The following is a 20408-nucleotide window of genomic DNA, read 5'->3' on the forward strand; positions in this document are numbered from 1 at the left end:
TTCAATTAACTAGGTGAACTCCCACTCAAAACAACATCCCTCGCATTGTCTTAGTGATTACACGAACCAAATCCACTACACCAAGTCCGATCATCACGAGAAAAGATGTAGATTCAAAGGCGAACACTCAAAGTGTTCATCATATCATTCATATGACTCATGCTCTACCTTTCGGTATCCCGTGTTCCGAGACCATGTCTGTACATGCTAGGCTCGTCAAGGCAACCTTAGTATCCGCGTGTGCAAATCGGCTTGCACCCGTTGTATGCACATGTAGAGTCTATCACACCCGATCATCACGAGATGCTTCGAAACGACAAGTCTTAGCAACGGTGCATACTAAGGATGAACACTTTATTATCTTGATATTTAGTGAGAGGGATCATCTTATAATGCTACCGTCGCGATCTAAGCAAGATAAGATGCATAAAGGATTAACATCACATGCAATTCATAATATGTGATATGATATGGCCTTTCTTCTTGTGCTTTTGATCTCCATCTCCAAGCACATTATCATGATCTCCATCATCACCAGCATTGCACCAAGGTCCGTGGCGCCGCTTCATGGTTGTCCATCACTTATAGCTACTATAACAACTACTTGAAATAACGCTATTACATGATGAATAGACACGCGAGGTCTTAACAAATTTAAAGACAACCATTAGGCTCCTGCCGGTTGCCATAATACAATAATGAACATCTCATACATCAAATATAATCATCATCACATCATGGCCATATCACATCACCAAACCCTGCAAAAACAAGTTAGACGCCTCTAATTTGGTTTGCATATTTTACGTGGTTTAGGGTTTTCGAGTAAGATCCAATCTACCTACGAACATGAACCACAACGGTGATACTAGTGTTGACAATAGAAGTGCAAATTACAATCTTCACTATGGTGGGAGAGACAGACACCCGCAAAGCCACTTATGCAATACAAGTTGCATGTCAAGCGTGGAGCAAGTCTCATGAGACGCGGTCATGTAAAGTTAGCCCGGGCCGCTTCATCCCACCATCCCGCAAGAAGCAAAGTGCACAAACTAAAGCAACAAAAGCATCAACGCCCACAAAACCATTGTGTTCTACTCGTGCAACAGATCTATGCATAGACATGGCTCTGATACCACTGATGGGGTTCGTAGCATAGAAAACAAAAATTTTCCTACCGCAAGACGAATAAATCCAAGATCTAATCTATGGAACACCCAAGATCTAATCTACAAGATCGAAGCAACGAGATTGATAAGATACTAACCCTTGGTGATTTCCAAAGCCTACGAGATCAGATCTCGTTGTTGATGTAGACGATCATCCCCAGTGCTGCAATCCGGCAGCACTTCCGTACTCGGTCGCGCGTACGGTGTCGATGAAGCCCTTCCTCTCCCCGTTCCAGCGGGCAGCGGAGGTGTCGTAGATCTCCACGGAATCCCAGCAGCACGACGGCGTGGTGGTGGTGGTGGAGAAGAATTGCTGCAGGGCTTCGCCTAAGCCTGCGCAGCATATGGAGGAGGAAGAGAGGGGCGGCCAGGGTTTCTGGATGGGGTGCCTTGGCCGGCCACCCCTCCCCTCTTTATATAGGTGGGGGGTCGGCCTAGGGTTTCCCCTAGGGCCCACCTACCCCCTTTGGCCGGCCACATGGGGGGGGCAAACTCCTCCCCCAAGTTTTCCCCCTTATCTCCTAATTTAAACCATTTATTTTAGGAGATAGATCTTATCTCTAGATTTAAACCATTTAAACTAGAGATAGATCTTATCTCTAAGGGGGGGCCGGCCTAGGCCCACATGTCATGGTGGGTAGGACCCACTATGCCATGTGGCGCCTATGTGGCCTCTCCCGGGGTGGTGGGCCCACTGGTGGCCCTCTAGAACCTTCTAGAAGCTCCGGTCAAAACACCGGACTTTTTCCCGAACCCCGGAAATTGACTTCCCATATATGAATCTTATTCTCCGGACCATTCCGGACCTCCTCGTGATGTCCCGGATCCCATCCGAGACTCCGAACAAAAACTTCGGACTCCAACTCATATTCCGAATCTATTTATGCGACATCGAACCTTAAGCGCGTCACCCTACGGTTCGCGAACTATGCAGACATGGTCGAGACTCCTCTCCGAGCAATAACCAATAGCGGGATCTGGAGATCCATAATGGCTCCCACATATTCAACGATGACTTAATGATCGATTGAACCATTTACATACGATGCCGATTCCCTTTGTCACGCGATATTTTACTTGTCCGAGGTTCGATCATCGGTATCTCCATACCTTGTTCAACCTCGTTACCGACAAGTACTCTTTACTCGTACCGTGGTATGTGATCTCTTATGAACCATTCATATGCTTGCAAGCTAATCGAGATGACATCCCACCGAGAGGGCCCAGAGTATATCTATCCGTCATCAGGATGGACAAATCCCACTATTGATCCATATGCCTCAACTCACACTTTCCAAATACTTAATCCCACCTTTATTGTCACCCATTTACGCAATGACGTTTGATGTAATCAAAGTACCCTTCCGGTGTAAGTGATTTACATGATCTCATGGTCGAAGGACTAAGGCAACTATGTATCGAAAGCTTATAGCAAATTGAACTTAATGACTTGATCTTATGCTACGCTCATTTGGGTGTGTGTCCATTATATCATTCACCTAATGACATAACCTTGTTATTAATAACATCCAATGTTCATGATCACGAAACCATGATCATCCATTAATCAACAAGCTAGTTATACAAGAGGCTTACTAGGGACTCCTTGTTGTTTACATAACACACATGTATCAATGTTTCGGTTTAATACAATTATAGCATGGTATGCAAACATTATCATAAACACAAAGATATATTATAATAACCATTTTATTATTGCCTCTTGGGCATATCTCCAACACTTGTAACATGTATATCTCATGGATATTTGTCAACATAGAGTAATATAACAAGTGCAATAAGTAAACATGTAAGAATCAATGCACATAGTTAACACAAGTGTTTGCTTCTAAGATAGAAAGAAGTGGGTAAACTGACTCAACAATAAAGTAAAAGAATGGCCCTTCGCAGAGGGAAGCATGGATTACTATTTTTGTGCTAGAGCTTTTGTTTTGAAAATATAGAAACAATTTTGTCAACGGTAGTAATAATTCATATGTGCTATGCATAATACTTCCTACAAGTTGCATGTCTCATGCATAGAGTACTAATAGTGCTCGGACCTTGTCCTACTTAGCTCGGAAACACGGATTATCATCACATGACATATGCTTCAACCAAGTGTCACAAAGGGGTACCTCTATGCCGTCTGTACAAGTGTCTAAGGAGAAAGCACGCATTGGATTTCTCGCTTTTGATTATTCTCAACTTAGACATCCATACCGGGACAACATAGACAACAGATAATGGACTCCTCTTTTAATGCTTAAGCATTCAACAACGGTTAATATTCTCATAAGAGATTGAGGTTGTATGTCCAAACTGAAACTTCCACCATGATACATGGCTTTAGTTAGCGGCCCAATGTTCTTCTCTAACATATGCATACTCAAACCATTTGATCATGAAATCGCACTTACTTCGGACAAGACGAACATGCATAGCATCTCACATGATATCCAACAAAGATAAAGTTGATGGCGTCCCCAGAAAACATGGTTACCGCTCAACAAGCAACTTATAAGAATTAAGACACATAACTACATATTCATCACCACAATAGTTTTTAAGCTATTTGTCCCATGAGATATATATTGTAAAGGTAGAGGAATGAAATTTTAAAGGTAGCACTCAAGTAATTTACTTTGGAATGGCGAGAAAAATACCACATAGTAGGTAGATATGGTGGACACAAATGGCATGGGTTTTGGCTCAAGGTGTTTGGATGCACGAGAAGCATTTCCTCTCAGTACAAGGTTTGGGCTAGCAAGGTTGTTTGAAGCAAACACAAGTATGAACAGATTCATGACAAAACTCACACAAGAACATATTGCAAGCATTATAAGGCTCTACACTGTCTTCCTTGTTGTTAAACACTTTACCCGAAAATATCTAGACTTAGAGAGAACAATCATGCAAACCAAATTAAACAAGCTCTATAGTAGTTCTTCATTAATAGATTAAACTACATGATGCAAGAGCTTAAGCATGATCTATGAGAGCTCAAACAATTGCCAAATTGCCAAACCATATGCAGCATTTTCCAATTCCAACCAAATAGCAATCTAACGAAGCAATTAGCTTTCGCCATGAACATTAAAGCACAATTAAGAACACAAGTGTTCCATATGAAAAAACGGAGCGTAATATCTCCAATATAAGAATGGTGGGATCCAACTTTATTCAAAACAAAAACAAAAATAAAAGCAAACCGACGCTCCAAGTAAAGAACATAAGATGTGACGGAATAAAAATATAGTTTCACTAGAAGTGACCCGATAATGTTGTCGATGAAGAAGGGGATGCCTTGGGCATCCCCAAGCTTAGATGCTTGAGTCTTCTTAAAATATGCAGGGATGAACCACCGGGGCATCCCCAAGCTTATACCTTTCACTCTTCTTGATCATAGTATATCATCCTCTTCTCTTGACCCTTGAAAACTTCCTTCACACAAACTTCAAGCAAACTCATTAGAGGGTTAGTGCATAACCAAAAATTCACATATTCAGAGGTTACACAATCATTCTAAACACTTCTGGATATTGCACAAAGCTTCTGAAAGTTAATGGAACAAAGAAACTCATTCAACATAGCAAAAGCGGCAATGCGAAATAAAAGACAGAATCTGTCAAAAACAGAACAGTCCGTAAAGATGAATCTGCAAGGGGCACTTAACTTGCTCAAATGGAAAAACTCAAAACTAATGAAAGTTGCGTACATATATGAGGATCATGCTCGTAATTTTTCATATTTTTTCGATTTTTTACAGAGACTTCTGCGAGAATTCGTGACAGACAGCAATGCTGTTTCTGCGCAGCGATCCCAAATATAGCATCAACTTTAACATAAAAACTTTACTTGGCACAAAAACATGATAAGGAGAGGTTGCTACAGTAGTAAACAACTTCCAAGACTCAACAATACAGTAACAAAATAAAACATGGGTTATCTCCCAAGAAGTGCTTTTCTTTAACGCCTTTCAGCTAGGCGCAGGAAGTGCAAATCAAGTAACATCAAGAGAAGTAGCATCAACATCATAACTTGTTCTAATAATAGAATCAAAAGGCAACTTCATTCTCTTTCTAGGGAAGTGTTCCATACCTTTCTTGAGAGGAAATTGATATTTAATATTACCTTCCCTCATATCAATAACAGCACCAACGGTTCGAAGAAAAGGTCTTCCCAACACAATAGGACAAGATGCATTGCATTCAATATCCAAGACAACAAAATCAACGGGGACAAGGTTATTGTTAACCGTAATGCGCACATTATAAATCCTCCCCAAAGGTTTATTTTAACATTATCGGCAAGATTAACATCCAAATAACAATTCTTCAATGGTGGCAAGTCAAGCATATCATAAATCTTTTTAGGCATAACAGAAATACTTGCACCAAGATCACATAAAGCATTACATTCAAAGTCATTGAATTTCATTTTAATGATGGGCTCCCAACCATCTTCTAACTTCCTAGGAATAGAAGCTTCAAGTCTTAATTTCTCTTCCCTAGCTTTAATGAGAGCATTTGTAATATGTTTTGTAAAGGCTAAATTTATAGCACTAGCGTTGGGACTTCTAGCATGTTTTTGTAAGAACTTTATAACTTCAGTAATATGACAATCATCAAAATCTAAACCATTATATTCTACAGCAATGGAATCATTGTCACCAATATTTTAAAAAAATTCAGCAGTTTTATCACAAACAGCAGTTTCAGGCAATTTTGTACGCTTTGCACTAGGAGTAGAAACATTGCCAACACCAATTATTTTACCATTGATAGTAGGAGGTGCAGCAACATGTGAAGAATCAACATTACTAGTGGTGGTAATAGTCCATACTTTAACTACATTATTCTCTTTAGCAAGTTTTTCTTTTTCTTCTCTATCCCACCTAGCATGCAATTCAGCCAACAATCTAATATTATCATTAATTCTAACTTGGATGGCATTTGTTTTAGCAAACCTAGCATCTTCAACTTTCTCAGGCATAACTTTCAATTTTAAAAGATCAACATCAAGAGCAAGACTATCAACCTTAGAAGCAAGAATATCAATTTTATCAAGCTTTTCTTCAACAGTTTTATTGAAAGCAGTTTGTGTACTAATAAATTCTTTAAGCATCACTTCAATACCAGAGGGTACACTCTTATTATTGTTGTAAGAATTACCATAACCATTACCATTATTAGAAGGATATGGCCTATAGTTGTTGTTACCATAATTATTCCTATAAGCATTGTTGTTGAAATTATTGTTCTTAATGAAATTCACATCAACATTTTCTTCTTGAGCAACCAATGAAGCTAAAGGAACATTATTAGGATCAATATGAGATCTACCATTTGCAAGCATAGACATAATAGCATCAATCTTATCACCCAAAGAAGAGGTTTCTTCGACAGAATTTACCTTCTTACCTTGAGGAGTTCTTTCAGTGTGCCATTCAGAGTAATTGATCATCATATCATCAAGTAGTTTAGTTGCGGCGCCCAGGGTGATGGACATAAAAGTACCTCCAGCAGCTGAATCCAATAGGTTCCTTGAGGAAAAATTCAATCCTGCATAAAAGGTTTGGATGATCATCCAAGTAGTCAGTCCATGGGTTGGGCAATTCTTTACCAAAGATTTCATTCTCTCCCATGCTTGAGCAACATGTTCATTATCAAATTGTTTAAAGTTCATAATGCTACTTCTCAAAGATATAATCTTAGCAAGAGGATAATATTTACTAATAAAAGCATCTTTACACTTAGTCCATGAATCAATACTATTTTTAGGCAAAGATAGCAACCAATCTTTAGCTCTTCCTCTTAATGAGAAAGGAAACAATTTCAGTTTTATAATATCACCATGTATATCCTTATACTTTTGCATTTCACAAAGTTCAACAAAATTATTAAGATGGGCAGCAAGCATCATCAGTACTAACACCAGAAAATTGCTCTCTCATAACAAGATTCAGTAAAGCAGGTTTAATTTCATAGAATTCTGCTGTAGTAGCAGGTGGAGCAATAGGAGTACATACAAATTAGCAGCTTTCTTTAGAAAGAAAGCCCTTTTCCATTTTAGCAAAATTCTTTCTATTTCTACCTGCTTAAGGTATTCATCATTCTAGTACAACTGTTGCAGTAGAATGACAACAGACTCGTGTATAGGGAACTAATATTAGCTACCTATCTAATTTATTGTAGAAATTCAGGGATCCGCGATTGGACATGGAAAATAAAAATACTTATTCTTGGGTAAAGGAACAGATGACTCGATCGATTTCGGTATCGATCATGATATACGTAATAACTCAGACATCCATTTCAAATGCATATCCCATTTTTGCGCAGCAGGGTTATGAAAACCCACGAGAAGCAACTGGACGAATTGTATGTGCCAATTGCCATCATTATTATTTGTGCTAGTGAAATCACACAACTTAGTATTTTCAGGAGTACCCATTATAGCAGTAAAGTAAACTAAGCAAATAAAGTAAAGACAAGTAACTAATTTTTTTGTGTTTTGATATAGAGAACAAGATAGTAAATAAAGTAAAACTAGCAACTAATTTTTTTGTGTTTTGTTTAAGTGCAGCAAACAAAGTAGTAAATAAAATAAAGCAAGACAAAAACAAAGTAAAGAGATTGGAAGTGGAGACTCCCCTTGCAGGCGTGTCTTGATCTCCCGACAACGGCGCCGTAAATTTAGCTTGATGCGCGTAGATGTACACGTCCGTTGGGAACCCCAAGTGGAAGGTATGATGCGCACAGCAGCAAGTTTCCTCAGTATGAAACCAAGGTTATCGAACGAGTAGGAGCCAAGAAGCACGTGAAGGTTGTTGGTGGAGGAATGTAGTGCGGCGCAACACCAGTGAAACCGGCGCCAACGTGGAACCTGCACAACACAATCAAAGTACTTTGCCCCAACGTAACAGTGAGGTTGTCAATCTCACCGGCTTGCTGAAAACAAAGGATTAAACGTATCGAGTGGAAGATGGCGTTTGTTTGCAAAGAACAGTAAAAACAGTAGAATGTATTCAGATGTAAAAGAATGGACCGGGGTCCACAGTCCACTAGAGGTGTCTCTCCAATAAGATAACTAACATGCTGGGTGAACAAATTACAGGCGGGCAATTGACAAATAAAGATTCAATACATATCAATGATGATTACTATGTGATTTAATCAGGGCATTACGACAAAGTACATAGACCGCTATCCAACATGCATCTATGCCTAAATAATCCACCTTCAGGTTATCATCCGAACCCCTTCCGGTATTAAGTTGTAAACAATAGATAATTGCATTAAGTATGGTGCGTAATGTAATCAACACAAATATCCTTAGATAAAGCATCAATGTTTTATCCCTAGTAGCAACAGCACATCCACAACCTTAGAACTTTCTGTCACTGTCCCAGATTAAATGGAGGCATGAACCCACTATCGAGCATAATTACTCCCTCTTGGAGTTACAAGTATCAACTTGGCCGAGCCTCTACTAGCAACGGAGAGCATGCAAGAACATAAACAACACATATATAATAGATTGATAATCAACTTAACATAATATTCTATATTCATCGGATCCCGTCAAACACAACATGTAGCATTACAAATAGATGATCTTGATCATGTTAGGCAGCTCACAAGATCTAAACAATGATAGCACAAGCGGAGAATACAACCATCTAGCTACTGCTATGGACCCATAGTCCAAGGATGAACTACTCACGCATCAATCCGGAGGCGGGCATGATGATGTAGAGCCCCTCCGGTGATGATCCCCTCTCCGGCAGGGTGCCGGAGGCGATCTCCTGAATCCCCCGAGATGGGATTCGCGACGACGGCGTCTCTGGAAGGTTTTCCGTATCGTGGCTCTCGGTACAGGGGGTTTCGCGACGAAGGCTATTTGTAGGCGGAAGGGTAGGTCAGGGGGCGTCACGAGGGGCCCAGACAACAGGCCGGCGCGGCCAGGGCCTGGGCCGCGCCGCCCTGGCGTCTGGCCACCTCGTGGCCCCACTTTGTCTCCCTTTCGGTCTTCTGGAAGCTTCGTGTAAAAATAGGCCCATGGGCGTTGATTTCGTCCAATTCCGAGAATATTTCCTTACTAGGATTTCGAAACCAAAAACAGCTAGAACAAGAATCGGCACTTCGGCATCTTGTTAATAGGTTAGTGCCGGAAAATGTATAATAATGCTGTAAAGTATGTATAAAACATTCAAGTATTGTAATAAAAGTAGCATGGAACATAAGAAATTATAGATACGTTTGCGACGTATCATCGCCGTATCCCACGGCCGAAGGGCGACCCCTCCATCCTCGTGCGACGGCCACAAGCCGTCGTCAGAGTAGCAACTACCTCCATCAAGCGTTCTTGCCGACTCGGAGGCTCTACAGACTCGTTGGAGTTGGCTCCCACCGTTGTGCCCCAAGTGGTCTCGTCCCCGGCGGCGCAGAGGTTGACTCCGACGAGCTTCGCAGTGGTGAAGAAGGAGCTGGACCTGATCGCTTTTTCCAATTTTCTCTTGAGGTCCTCAGTGTAATTTGCAAGGGCTGGCTTGTAATTTCCTATTTCTTCCTGGCCTTATCTGTAAAATGTAACTCCACCGCTGATGAAATAAAGCCCTAGGTCCTTCGGGACCCTTCCTGTTCAAAAAAGATATGTTCTTAGAGTATGAGGGTGAAGCTCGAACCAAAACAGTGATACGGATTGTAAACTGAACTTGTGGAGTTATGTCAGCATCTCCTAAGAGCTCTAAGCTCCCAGGGCTGCGCGTGCCTGTGGGTGATCGGCGGGTCGCTTTCGTCGGGCCTACACGCAGAGGCGAGTCAGCATTTTACTGCAGATGGAATCGGCCACCTCTCGCTCAATCGTGCACATGGTCCGCTATGTTCGTTGAATTGCAAGGTCGGCTCGGCCGCCTATCCGCTTCCACGGCTTTCACGCTTCGTCGGTTCCTATTTCAGTCCACAAGCGTCCTAGGCATAATTCTCTTCTCTCTGCCTCTTTCCTTATCCAGTCGCTACATGAGAGCACCAACAGGAGAATACGAGCCCAACGCGGAGGCGGGGGAGCGGTCGCCGGATCTTAGTCGGCGCCTCGGCGTTGGCGGAGACGACACCGAATCTTAGGGTGAGGTGGGGCTAACGCCAAATCTTGGTTGCTGCAGGGTGGGGCAGTGAAGCAGCGCCACGACCGCGGGCATCGGAGGACAACCCGATGGGCCAGCGGCGGCCGGCGGCTCGACGAGCAAATGATGCAATGGAGGCGGCGAGGAGGCTAGAGGAACCGTGGGAGAGGGGAAGATGGTGCCCCCTTCAGCGCCTTGCTTTCTCTTCATCGTTGGCATCGTCTCGACTAGGCCCAAGTGAGGCGCGAGGATGGCTCGACCTTGGCGCTAGCCTTCGCGCCGGTGATGCTCTGCCACCGCGAGAGACCGCGGCTGTAGCCGAGATGACGAGGCGGAGGCGGTACCGTACCAGGTGAATAATCCCCTTCTCATTTCTCTACAGCTCTCATGTCTTGACGCGATCAACGCCCCTGCATGCGAAGATTCGCCCAAAGAGGGCGCACTACATGTTCCTATTTTCCCCCACTGGGTTAGTTTACTCCTTCCGTTGCTATGTGCTAAAGTTGATTGACTGCATACATATACCAATTCTTCAGGATATTGATTTAGAGATGCTTTAATCAGTTTGTACTCCATGAATTAACAGACTGCGATATGCCGAAATAAAAATTAATTAGTGCCTTTTCCATACGATCTGCTACGTTTATGCATTACCGCAGCTCTAAGTCTGAGAAAATCATAAATGATAGACAAGAATCATTTAATTAGAGAAGTTCATGATCCTGCAACCACAAAGACAATCATGTATCTCGACAGGCCACATGTACTTCTTCTTCAGAGCCATCATATTATCTTTCATATTTGTTTCTGAAATTTCATCTTACAATTAAATGTGGGCAAGATGACAAGGCAAGAAATGAATGTTTGTGCATCATTAAGTTATAGTCGGCTCTGTCTAAATAAGTTACTGTTAGTTTTCAGCTTCCCAATAATTTTTTTTTGTGCAGCATACAGGCATAAGAGATTATGTTGATTAGTGATTCAGAATGTCTGTAATTCTGCATACTGCAATTTGGATTGGTAGTGCGGATGAGGGGGAGGATTGGCAGCGCCTCTTCTCCTCACGACAGAGATGGTGCTAATTCTCCAAGGTCAGATTGCATTTTTTTTGTGTATACGGAAGTGTCAGTTTTTACCGCAAAATGTATACTACAAAAGACGAATCTTTACTCCTTATACAGATCCACTTTTCATAGTTTTACCTGTACAGAATGAAATGCAGTCAAAAGCTTTTATTGGACTTAGGAATAGTTTGGTTTCATGCTTGACCAAGATTCATTGAGACAATCATGTTCGATACATATTTCTACAACGTCACCTGCAATAACTGTTTCTGGGTATACTATATACATGATACATAACACAACTACTCTCTCTGGTTAAACTCACGGCATTTTTTGTGTGTGTTTGGGGGGACATTTGTCCTTACGAGGAAGTATGTTTTCTCTCAACTCTTTGATTTTCTTTGTTTGGAGGTTTCTCTATGTTAACTTGCGAATGCGATCAGGGAATGTCCAAATTCAGTGGTGCATGATGTGCACATATTTCTTCCCCTGTTGATGTTACTTTCAGTTCATTTTCAGCGGACTTTGGAATGCCTGCCCTTTTGTAGGTTTCTCTTTTTTCAGCTTGAATAGTAAATAAAACGAGTTGAAAACGCAGAGGTATATGTTTTGTACACCTTTCCTTAGTTCTGTGGCATGATGTTGTTGGGAAGCTGGGGTAGCAAGATGTACAAGGGTTCTATGGATGTCATTGCAACCCTCCAATATTCCAGATCAAACTGTACCATATACTTAACCCTGTTTGTTAAGAGCTAAAGGTCTATTTTGGGACTCTTTTTTGAAAATATGATACTAATATTTAGATAAAAATTGTACGATTTATAGTGCAATTGTCACAAATTTTAAGTTGATAGGTTGAAATTACACTGTTTATACAATGTGATATGTGCCGATGGACCTAGGGATCAGGTCGTGTTCTGTGTGTATTATTTTTTTTTTGTGTGTGCTCATCTTCATTTTGATTATTACTTATGGTCCTGTCGTACTCACTTTGTCCTACATCCAATCATCCAAATGTGATGTACCCAAAAAGGAACCTACACGCGAAGAGCAAAAGCGGGCGCAGCAAAGCATGCAAGGTTCTTCTAGTGCAAGAGAAAGGCGTTGCATTTGTTCAGTTTTATACATTTCCTTTATTTATAGGAGAGCCTACTCAGGTATGAATATATATTTTTCCCTTTTGGTTTCAGAAAATCTACAATACATTCTATGTTTAGAAAAGGTTGCAACCTTTTTCCAGTGTTTACATTTCTCGGCCCCACACTCTTTCAGCTAAATAGTTCAGTGGCATATATCTCTATTGAAGTGTTAGAATAACAGTACATTAGTTAGGCAAATGTCCATGCGAACTTATATTTACAGCACGTTCCGTTATGTGCAGAGTGCAGTCTGTCAATTCCTAGAGTTTTTCAGACTTTAATTTACCCTTGAGATATATTTTCTTTGGTCCAACTTGTTTTGATAATAGTAAACTACTATAGAAGGTATTGCTTTTGGTTGATGAAGTTCACTGAAACAAATGTACCTTCCAGTTAGTGTAGGAAATCTTTCGTTATTTACGGCATTCATCTGAAAAAAAATCTGTGCATGGAGGAGGCAAAATGTCTTCTATTGTGTTACTTTATGTCTTTCGAACATGTGATGCTGCAAGAAAATTTTCTCCAGTTTTATGTTAGATCTTATTTTCAAAGTGATGCATGATCATGTCCCTACTCCCTAATCCACCTAGAAGACTGCTGTAGTGACTGTATCTTTGGTTCCGCTTCACACACCTCACTTACAGTCTAATTTTTGCCTTTCACGACAAGGACTGTATGAAGTATACTTATTTGTTCAGATACTTCAGTATCGGAAAATCTATTGCAATTCATATATTTTACGGCATTTCCCAGGCCATGTATATATTCTAGAGTATAGTTACAATGAACTAGGGTGAAAATACAGGCATGCACCTTTCTTTGCAGGCTCTTGTGAATGGTGTCCCCTGAGCTACGCCCTTTACTATGACCGAGTGAGGCTCTTGTGAATGGTGTCCCCTGAGCTACGCCCTTTACTATGACCGAGTGAGCCAGAGGCACATCACAGAATTAAAGTGGATTTGTATTATTTGTTGTACTATATGTATGTACTGAACAAACTATTCTAAGCTCTCATACTTGATATGTATTATTTGTTGTACTATATGTATGTACTGAACAAACTATCCGAAGCTCTCATACTTGAGATTAAAATCAATAGAATCATTATTTCCGTAGATATTTTTCTGAATTGACGATGTGTGTTCTAAATTACTGTAACTTGGTAGAGTTGTTGTTTCTGAAGAGTTGGTAGAGAGGTTTTCAAGGGTGAAATACATTCTCTGGCTCAGATGTGTGTCATCACTTCATTAGATGTGAATCTTAGGTATTTCAATGTACATTGTGAACTGCAGTTCGTACTATTTTAAGGACATAATCGGTACTACCTTTGCAGGTGAGCTCGCCATGATCTTGCATTTCTCTATTGGTTTGTCTGATGCTCCACAGCGTGTTTGTAATTATTTTCCTTTCGTCATGTGATTCGGTTTGTACTTTGTCCTGTTGACGGTCACGTGTATGTGAAAAGTTTTGTCCTGTTTGTATGTGAATAGGGCGTTGCTTGCATTGTTGAGTATGATTGTTCTTAGATCTGCATGCCGTAGCTATTAGGATAGTGCCATGAAAACTTTTTGCGGTATTTGATTAGGCCTCATCTTGTTTTCACATGCGAGCTTAGGAGCTGCTGAACGTTTTTGGTAGCTGTTTTGCGTGTTTCCTCTGAGATTCTCCCTATCTTGAATATCTTAGTAGCTTTGGCGTGCCAGAACTCAGCGAGCCAGCAACGAAACCATGTACGTGTCAACAATAGAGTGACCACGTCGCTGGTATCGGAGAGCGGCGCAGCAGAGCGCGCTGGGTCCATCTAGTACATTCTAACACTGACGATTGACGAAGACCAGGGAATCACACTGCAGCGAAGCTGGCCAAGAGACAGTCCAACATGCGTCACATTGGGCTGGACTTATCTCAATCCAAAAGGCAGCGGCAGGACAAGGAGACGGTTACCCTCGGGATAGCGGCAATATCTCCCTTATGTAATATCAGAACCAGATATTATCCTCGAAATAGCCTTTTGCCCCGCGCTATATTAATATAGCAACCACGATACATCAAGCATGCTGGGGCCGCAGCACAACCAAGCCCAAGGTAAACAACAGAAAAAGAAGAAAAAAGAAAAAGAATGCCAACACCGGCAGATCGACAAGAACGAGGACAACCCGCCACTGCTGCGCCTCCCGGAAAAGTCCTACCGCGCTCCTAGCACTCCAAACCACCGGTACCAAACAACACCTTCAACAAGGGGAACGACGATGACGCCGATGCTGTCCGGACTAATCCTAGGGTTTCCCCCGGTACACGGAGGGGATTGGGCGGGGGGTACAACCGACGCCCTCCAGGAAGGCAAGGCGGCTCCCTCGGGCGTCACCGCGACGGTGTCGGCAAAGCCAACATGGATTTCTCCCAACCCCCAACACCACCACCCCGGTCAGTCGAAGTGCTCCACCCAGCCATCCGCCCACCAGCACACGCCACCACGGGCTTGACGTCATCCTCACTGTCTCCCCGGTGGTCCTCGACGCAGGGCCTAAGATGAGGTGGCTCAAGATAGCAGGGCCGGGGGAAGCAGCACAGTAGCCAGCGGGAGGGAACTACCTCCACCGCAATCGCGGGAGCCGACCGGACATGGCAGCACAGGCGAACCAGGCCCGCCTGGCCCGGTAAGCCCACACCGCCAAGCTGCAGCTAGCCGGCCATAGCGTCGCCGCCACCCTACCACCACCGCCCTAGCACCACCAGATCCTGGGAGCACCGCCGCCGCACAGGGGAGCTACAGCCCGCCCAGCCCAGATGGGGCCCAAACTGGCCCAGATCTGAGCAGAGTAGGATCCGCCGCCACCACCCCGGCCGCGTCATGTCGCCGCCAACGGCGACGCCGCCGCACCTCCGACCACCCCGGCGCGCGGAAACCACGCCGCCGCGCCAGACCGCCGCCGCCTGAGTTCACCGCCGCCGTCCCGAGGCCCCCGCGCCCCCGTCCTAGCAGCAGGTAGAGTCCGGCCCGCCACCGCCGGCACCGCACGGGCAAAGGCCCGGTGGCGCACGCCGACGGCGGCGGCAGGGGAGAGGAGGGGAGGGGGAGCTTGCCGCTGGAGGAGGAGATGCGCGCCCGGCCGCCGCAGGGGGGGCGGCGCGGGTCGCGAGAGGATGTGTTGCCGAGACAGAACCAAATATTATCGCGAGAAATTATCTCGAATGAGAAATAATAGGCTAACAGTTCAGGAGTTAATATGGAATTCTCTATTGATACAAATAGAAGACCTGAGCAGGGACCTTTTTGTCCTCTGACAATTGACATTGCTTCTGTTAACTAAGGAAGCCTCTACTTCTAATCTTTCATGTAACTGGACAAACTTAGTCCTGAACTTCTTCCCGTGATGCCTACAACAATGTTTCCTTTTTACTGATCAACTATTTGATCCAAAAATAAAAGGGCGGTCTCGGTGCGGCGCATGGGACGGCGGATGGTCGGCTACTAAGGGGATTCTTCCTCTCGCGGTGGTGGCGCCCATGCACCTGCTGCCGGGAGCTTCGGGCCCGCTCGGCCCATCTGGGCCGACGGCTCTGTGGTGGTCGCTTCGGGGAGGCGCGTTGGTGGCTATTGGCGGCTGGCTGGATCCCACCTTCCAGTCCCATCTGGTGGTATTCCTGGTGGGAGGTGGTCAACGACTTCCCTTGCTCCGGCGACGTCTCTGGCTTGACTCTCTACGGGGGTGTGGCCATCTGCTCAGCCCATCTGCGCGGTTCAGTGGGACGTTGGGGTCAACGGTTGAGCCGGGAGAAATCCCTGCTTTTTGCGGACGCCGGCGATGCCCAAGGGTGTCGTCTTCCTCCTTGGAGGCGTCGTCGCGGCCCTGATTGGTCTTCCTCACCCCGAGCACCGGGGGAAACCCTAGATTCGGTGTTGGATCGTGCGATGACGGTACCACGGTGTCGCTTCCTTCTTGAAGGCGTCGCCTTGGTTGCTCGTGGTGTCCCTGTAACTGCGGGTGGTGTCGAGGTTGGCAGCTCCTTGGAGCATGGCCTCCGGGGCGCAATGTACACCTTGGATGGTGCTTCTTGGTTGACGACTTCCTCTGGACTGGTTGGGTCCTGCCATTCACTCGTCGATTTCTCTTGGCGCTTATGAGTGTTCAGTACGTTGGTTCGGGCATCCATGGTGTTGTTCTCTCAAGGTCTCCATTTTCGGGCATGATGTGGTTCTAGGGCTCTGTGCCCCGCCCCTCGCCACTCTTGGTGGGTGACGGTGCAAGGCAAGCCTTCGTTGTGGTGTGTCTTAGGGTTGGCGTTGTAAGCTGTGTATCGCGTGGTGTTGTGTTGAGTTGTAGCCTTCCGTTGCGTTGAGTGTATTCATAGCCATTCGTGGCGTTATATCGGCCATCTTGACATCTCTTCTATGTGATTGATAGTTTGATACACTCTCCGGGCTGTATTCTCGGGAAAAAAAAAGTGGCAGAACGCATGAGCTTGTTATTTGCGCCTGGTGCTGCTCATTACGCCAAAACAGATATTGTTCAGAAAAGAAGGAAAGAAAAGAGACTGTCCAGAATCTGAAAATCCAATGCGGACAGAAAGAAGAGGTTCAGAAAGTGTTAGGGCTACGCTCCTGATTTGGAGGGAAAGAGATCTGCGCCGAAAGCTTGGACCTAAGATAAGACAAACCATTTGGCGCTAAACGCGTTTCCTGCTCCACCGATTTGGCGCCCAAAGCATCTACATTCGGTTTTGTATGTATGTACAGCCAGTCAGCCATAACCGAAACTGAATAGAACAGCCAGCGTAAACCTTGGAAAGCAATGTGCAGTACTATTGCAGCATTGCCTACGTGGGCGCATGGCCGCCGTAAAAGCATGAGCCTTCGTGCATTGCTCACGACAAAGTGCCGATAGCTACCTTGTCACGCCAACCTGCAGCAGACATGACATTTTGATGATGTACTATGTACTGCCAGATTATCACTTTCACATATAGTACGTTCCTGTTCAGAATCGACAAAATTTTACTCCCCGAGATCTGGTTTTCTACCCACGGTAGATTCCTCAGCTACGGAACAAGCAAAAATAGTCCAAGCGGCTCTCGTATTTTACTACTGCTGAATCAAAGCCTCCGAGTTACGGCCAAGATTTCGTGCAGAATAATGGCGCCCACTGCAGAGCCAGTACTACTGGATCTGGCGCGCCGCAAAATTATTGGTCCCGCGCTGCCCTAAAACCCTACCTAATCCTCTGAACCCTATCCACACAGGCATTTCGTCGAACACCCTTTGCGCGCCCACGGATACGCACGAGCATTTCGTCGAACGCCTTGCGCGCCCACGGTTTGGCACGAGCATTTCGTCAAACACCCTATGCGCGCCCACGGTTTGGCACGAGCATTTCGCCGAACACCTTTGCGAGCCCGCGGGTCGGCATGCGTTTGCACAAATGCTTGTGCCGAACAGTTAAGTGCAGACTGAGAACAGGGGCAAGCAAGCACATGATGTTTATTCAGAAGTAATGATAACTTGATTCATTACAATACACATTACACCACGAACAAGAACCAGCGAGAAAACAACGGAAACACTATGGAGCACCCGGTACATGTACTACTGCTACTGCCAGGACTAGAGACTCAAAGTAATGGCGGGTGGAGATGCGCACGAAAGATCAGATAATCAGAAGTCCTCGTCGATGCTGAAGACGTGCTGGGTGGCGGCGCCGCCGTTGAGGTTGGACATGACGGAAGCCTTCTGGTACTCGCCGACGCGCTTCTCGAAAAAGTTGGTCTTTCCCTGCAGGGAGATGAGCTCCATCCAGTCGAAGGGGTTGGTGGCGTTGTAGAGCCTGCTGCACCCGAGCGCCATGAGCAGGCGGTCGGCGACGAACTCGATGTACTGGCTCATGAGGTCGCCGTTCATGCCGACGAGCGCGCATGGCAGCGCGTCGCAGACGAACTCGCGCTCGATGTCGACGGCCTCCCTGACGATCTCGAAGACGCGTGACTCGTCCAGCTTGCCTCGGAGGATCTCGTAGAGGAGGCAGGCGAAGTCGCAGTGCAGCCCTTCGTCGCGCGAGATGAGCTCGTTGGAGAAGGTGAGGCCGGGCATGAGGCCGCGCTTCTTGAGCCAGAAGATGGCGCAGAAGGAGCCCGAGAAGAAGATGCCCTCGACGCAGGCGAAGGCGACGATGCGCTCGGCGAAGCGCTCGCCGCCGTCGATCCAGCGGAGCGCCCAGTCGGCCTTGCGGCGGACGGCGGGGATGGTGTCGATGGCGCGGAAGAGGCGGTCCTTCTCGGCGGCGTCGCGGATGTAGGTCTCGATGAGCAGCGAGTACATCTCCGAGTGGATGTTCTCGATGGCGATCTGGAAGCCGTAGAAGGCGCGCGCCTCGGCCACCTGCACGTCGGACATGAAGCGGGAGGCGAGGTTCTCGAGCACGATGCCGTCGGAGGCGGCGAAGAAGGCGAGCACGTGGGAGATGAAGTGGCGCTCGCCGTCGGTGAGGGTGGTGTCCCAGTGGCGCGCGTCCGAGGAGAGGTCCACCTCCTCGGCCGTCCAGAAGGAGGCGACGGCCTTCTTGTAGAACTCCCAGATCTGCGGGAACCGGATGGGGAACATGGAGAAGCGGTCGGAGGACTCCGCCAGGAGCGGCTCCTCGGCGTCGCACGCCGGAACCAGGGAGAGAGCGGCAGGCATCTTCGGGAATCGAAAGGTAGGATCTTTGGGTGAGAGGATTAGTGAGATTTTGGGGCTCGCGGTGGTTTTGGTGTGGGGAATGGAGGGCAGGGGTGGGAGGTAGTTTATAGGGTTGGGAAATTTGGAATTGGAATGGAATTGGCGGCGGCTTGCGAGGGAAGGAGGAGCGGGCGGGCGAGGGCGCCGTGCGGGGGAAGATTTGGGGAAAATTTTGGATTTTGCCGGGGGATTTCAAGTTTTCGTGGGGAAGAAGAGCGGCGGAGGGAGGGAGAGCGTAGGGGTTGGCCTGGTCACGTGTTATTAATTTTCGGAGGCTCGCTTCGCCTGAGCTAAACGAGGGTGTTTTGGTAAATCAGGTTATGCAAATATCTCCATGCGTCTTGGGCTTTGCTCATACGCCGGTTGGTTTTCGGAGCCCAAAGAAAGGCCTTTCTATAGAACAGCCCAATGAGGCCTCGTTTGCTACCATGGTATTTGCGGGGATGGGAGAGTATTATCCCGGCCCATTCCCGAAACCCCGCTAATCCCTGGAAGCCCATTTGGTAGAGGAGCTTTGGGCCAACAAAAAAATCCCCGCGTACCGAGCGCTGCAGCAAACGACCTGGAGCGAGCGGAGCTGCTGCGAGAGAGGCGGAGCATCTTACCGGCGGGAGTGGCAGAGCATCTTAGCGGCGGGAGGAGATGGATCCCGCCTAGCCGCTCCCACATCAGGTCGCCACCGTTCTGGCAGTCTGACCGCTTTGCCTGAGCAAACGGAGGGTGTTTTGGTAAATCAGGATCTGCAAATATGATGAGGACATCCCTACCTCACTACTACCTCCGTCATTACCAACTGAAGATGAACCTGCTGTGAAGCTCAAGTCCAATGAAGTTCGGATTGGACCAATGACACGAGCTCGTGCGAAGCTACTTAAACAACAGGTGAACTTGTTTCTAAACGATACTTTGATTGATGAGAACTTTATACCGCCTAAGTCCTATTACTTATGTATCATCGGGTATCAAGAGGAGACGAGCATCGCACGAGGAGAGGAGCAGCTGGACATGAAGACGGACGACGAGATGGCCGTGAAGCTGGACATGGAGCGGGACATGAAGATATCTCATGGACGCGCGAGGGAGGAGCGGGGGGCATGCGCGAGAGGAGAAGAAGAAGTCCGGGCCGGTCCGGAACCCGGTCAAACCGGCCCCTGCACCGGCCAGCCCGGTTCCCGGCCCGGTCGACCGGCCGCTAAC

General features: G+C 46.0%; 1 protein-coding gene and 1 long non-coding RNA gene across 3 annotated transcripts; one reads left to right on the forward strand and one right to left on the reverse strand.

The window, feature by feature from the left end:
* Positions 1 to 10109: 10109 nt before the first annotated feature.
* On the forward strand, positions 10110 to 13698 carry LOC124700740. Of its 2 annotated transcripts, none has more exons than XR_007001914.1 (2): positions 10110 to 10765; positions 11244 to 13698. It is a non-coding gene; the product is annotated as an uncharacterized LOC124700740 (long non-coding RNA). The 2 variants fall into 2 exon arrangements; XR_007002020.1 differs by having other exon boundaries at positions 10110 to 10648.
* Positions 13699 to 18152: 4454 nt separating this feature from the next.
* On the reverse strand, positions 18153 to 19423 carry LOC124675296 (ribonucleoside-diphosphate reductase small chain-like). Its single transcript, XM_047211363.1, has one exon. It carries the CDS (start codon positions 19170 to 19172, stop codon positions 18153 to 18155), a length of 1020 nt encoding a protein of 339 aa, XP_047067319.1. The 5' UTR covers positions 19173 to 19423.
* Positions 19424 to 20408: the final 985 nt, after the last annotated feature.

The sequence above is a fragment of the Lolium rigidum genome, chromosome 1 (assembly GCF_022539505.1).
Source record: "Lolium rigidum isolate FL_2022 chromosome 1, APGP_CSIRO_Lrig_0.1, whole genome shotgun sequence".
NCBI lineage: Eukaryota > Viridiplantae > Streptophyta > Magnoliopsida > Poales > Poaceae > Lolium > Lolium rigidum.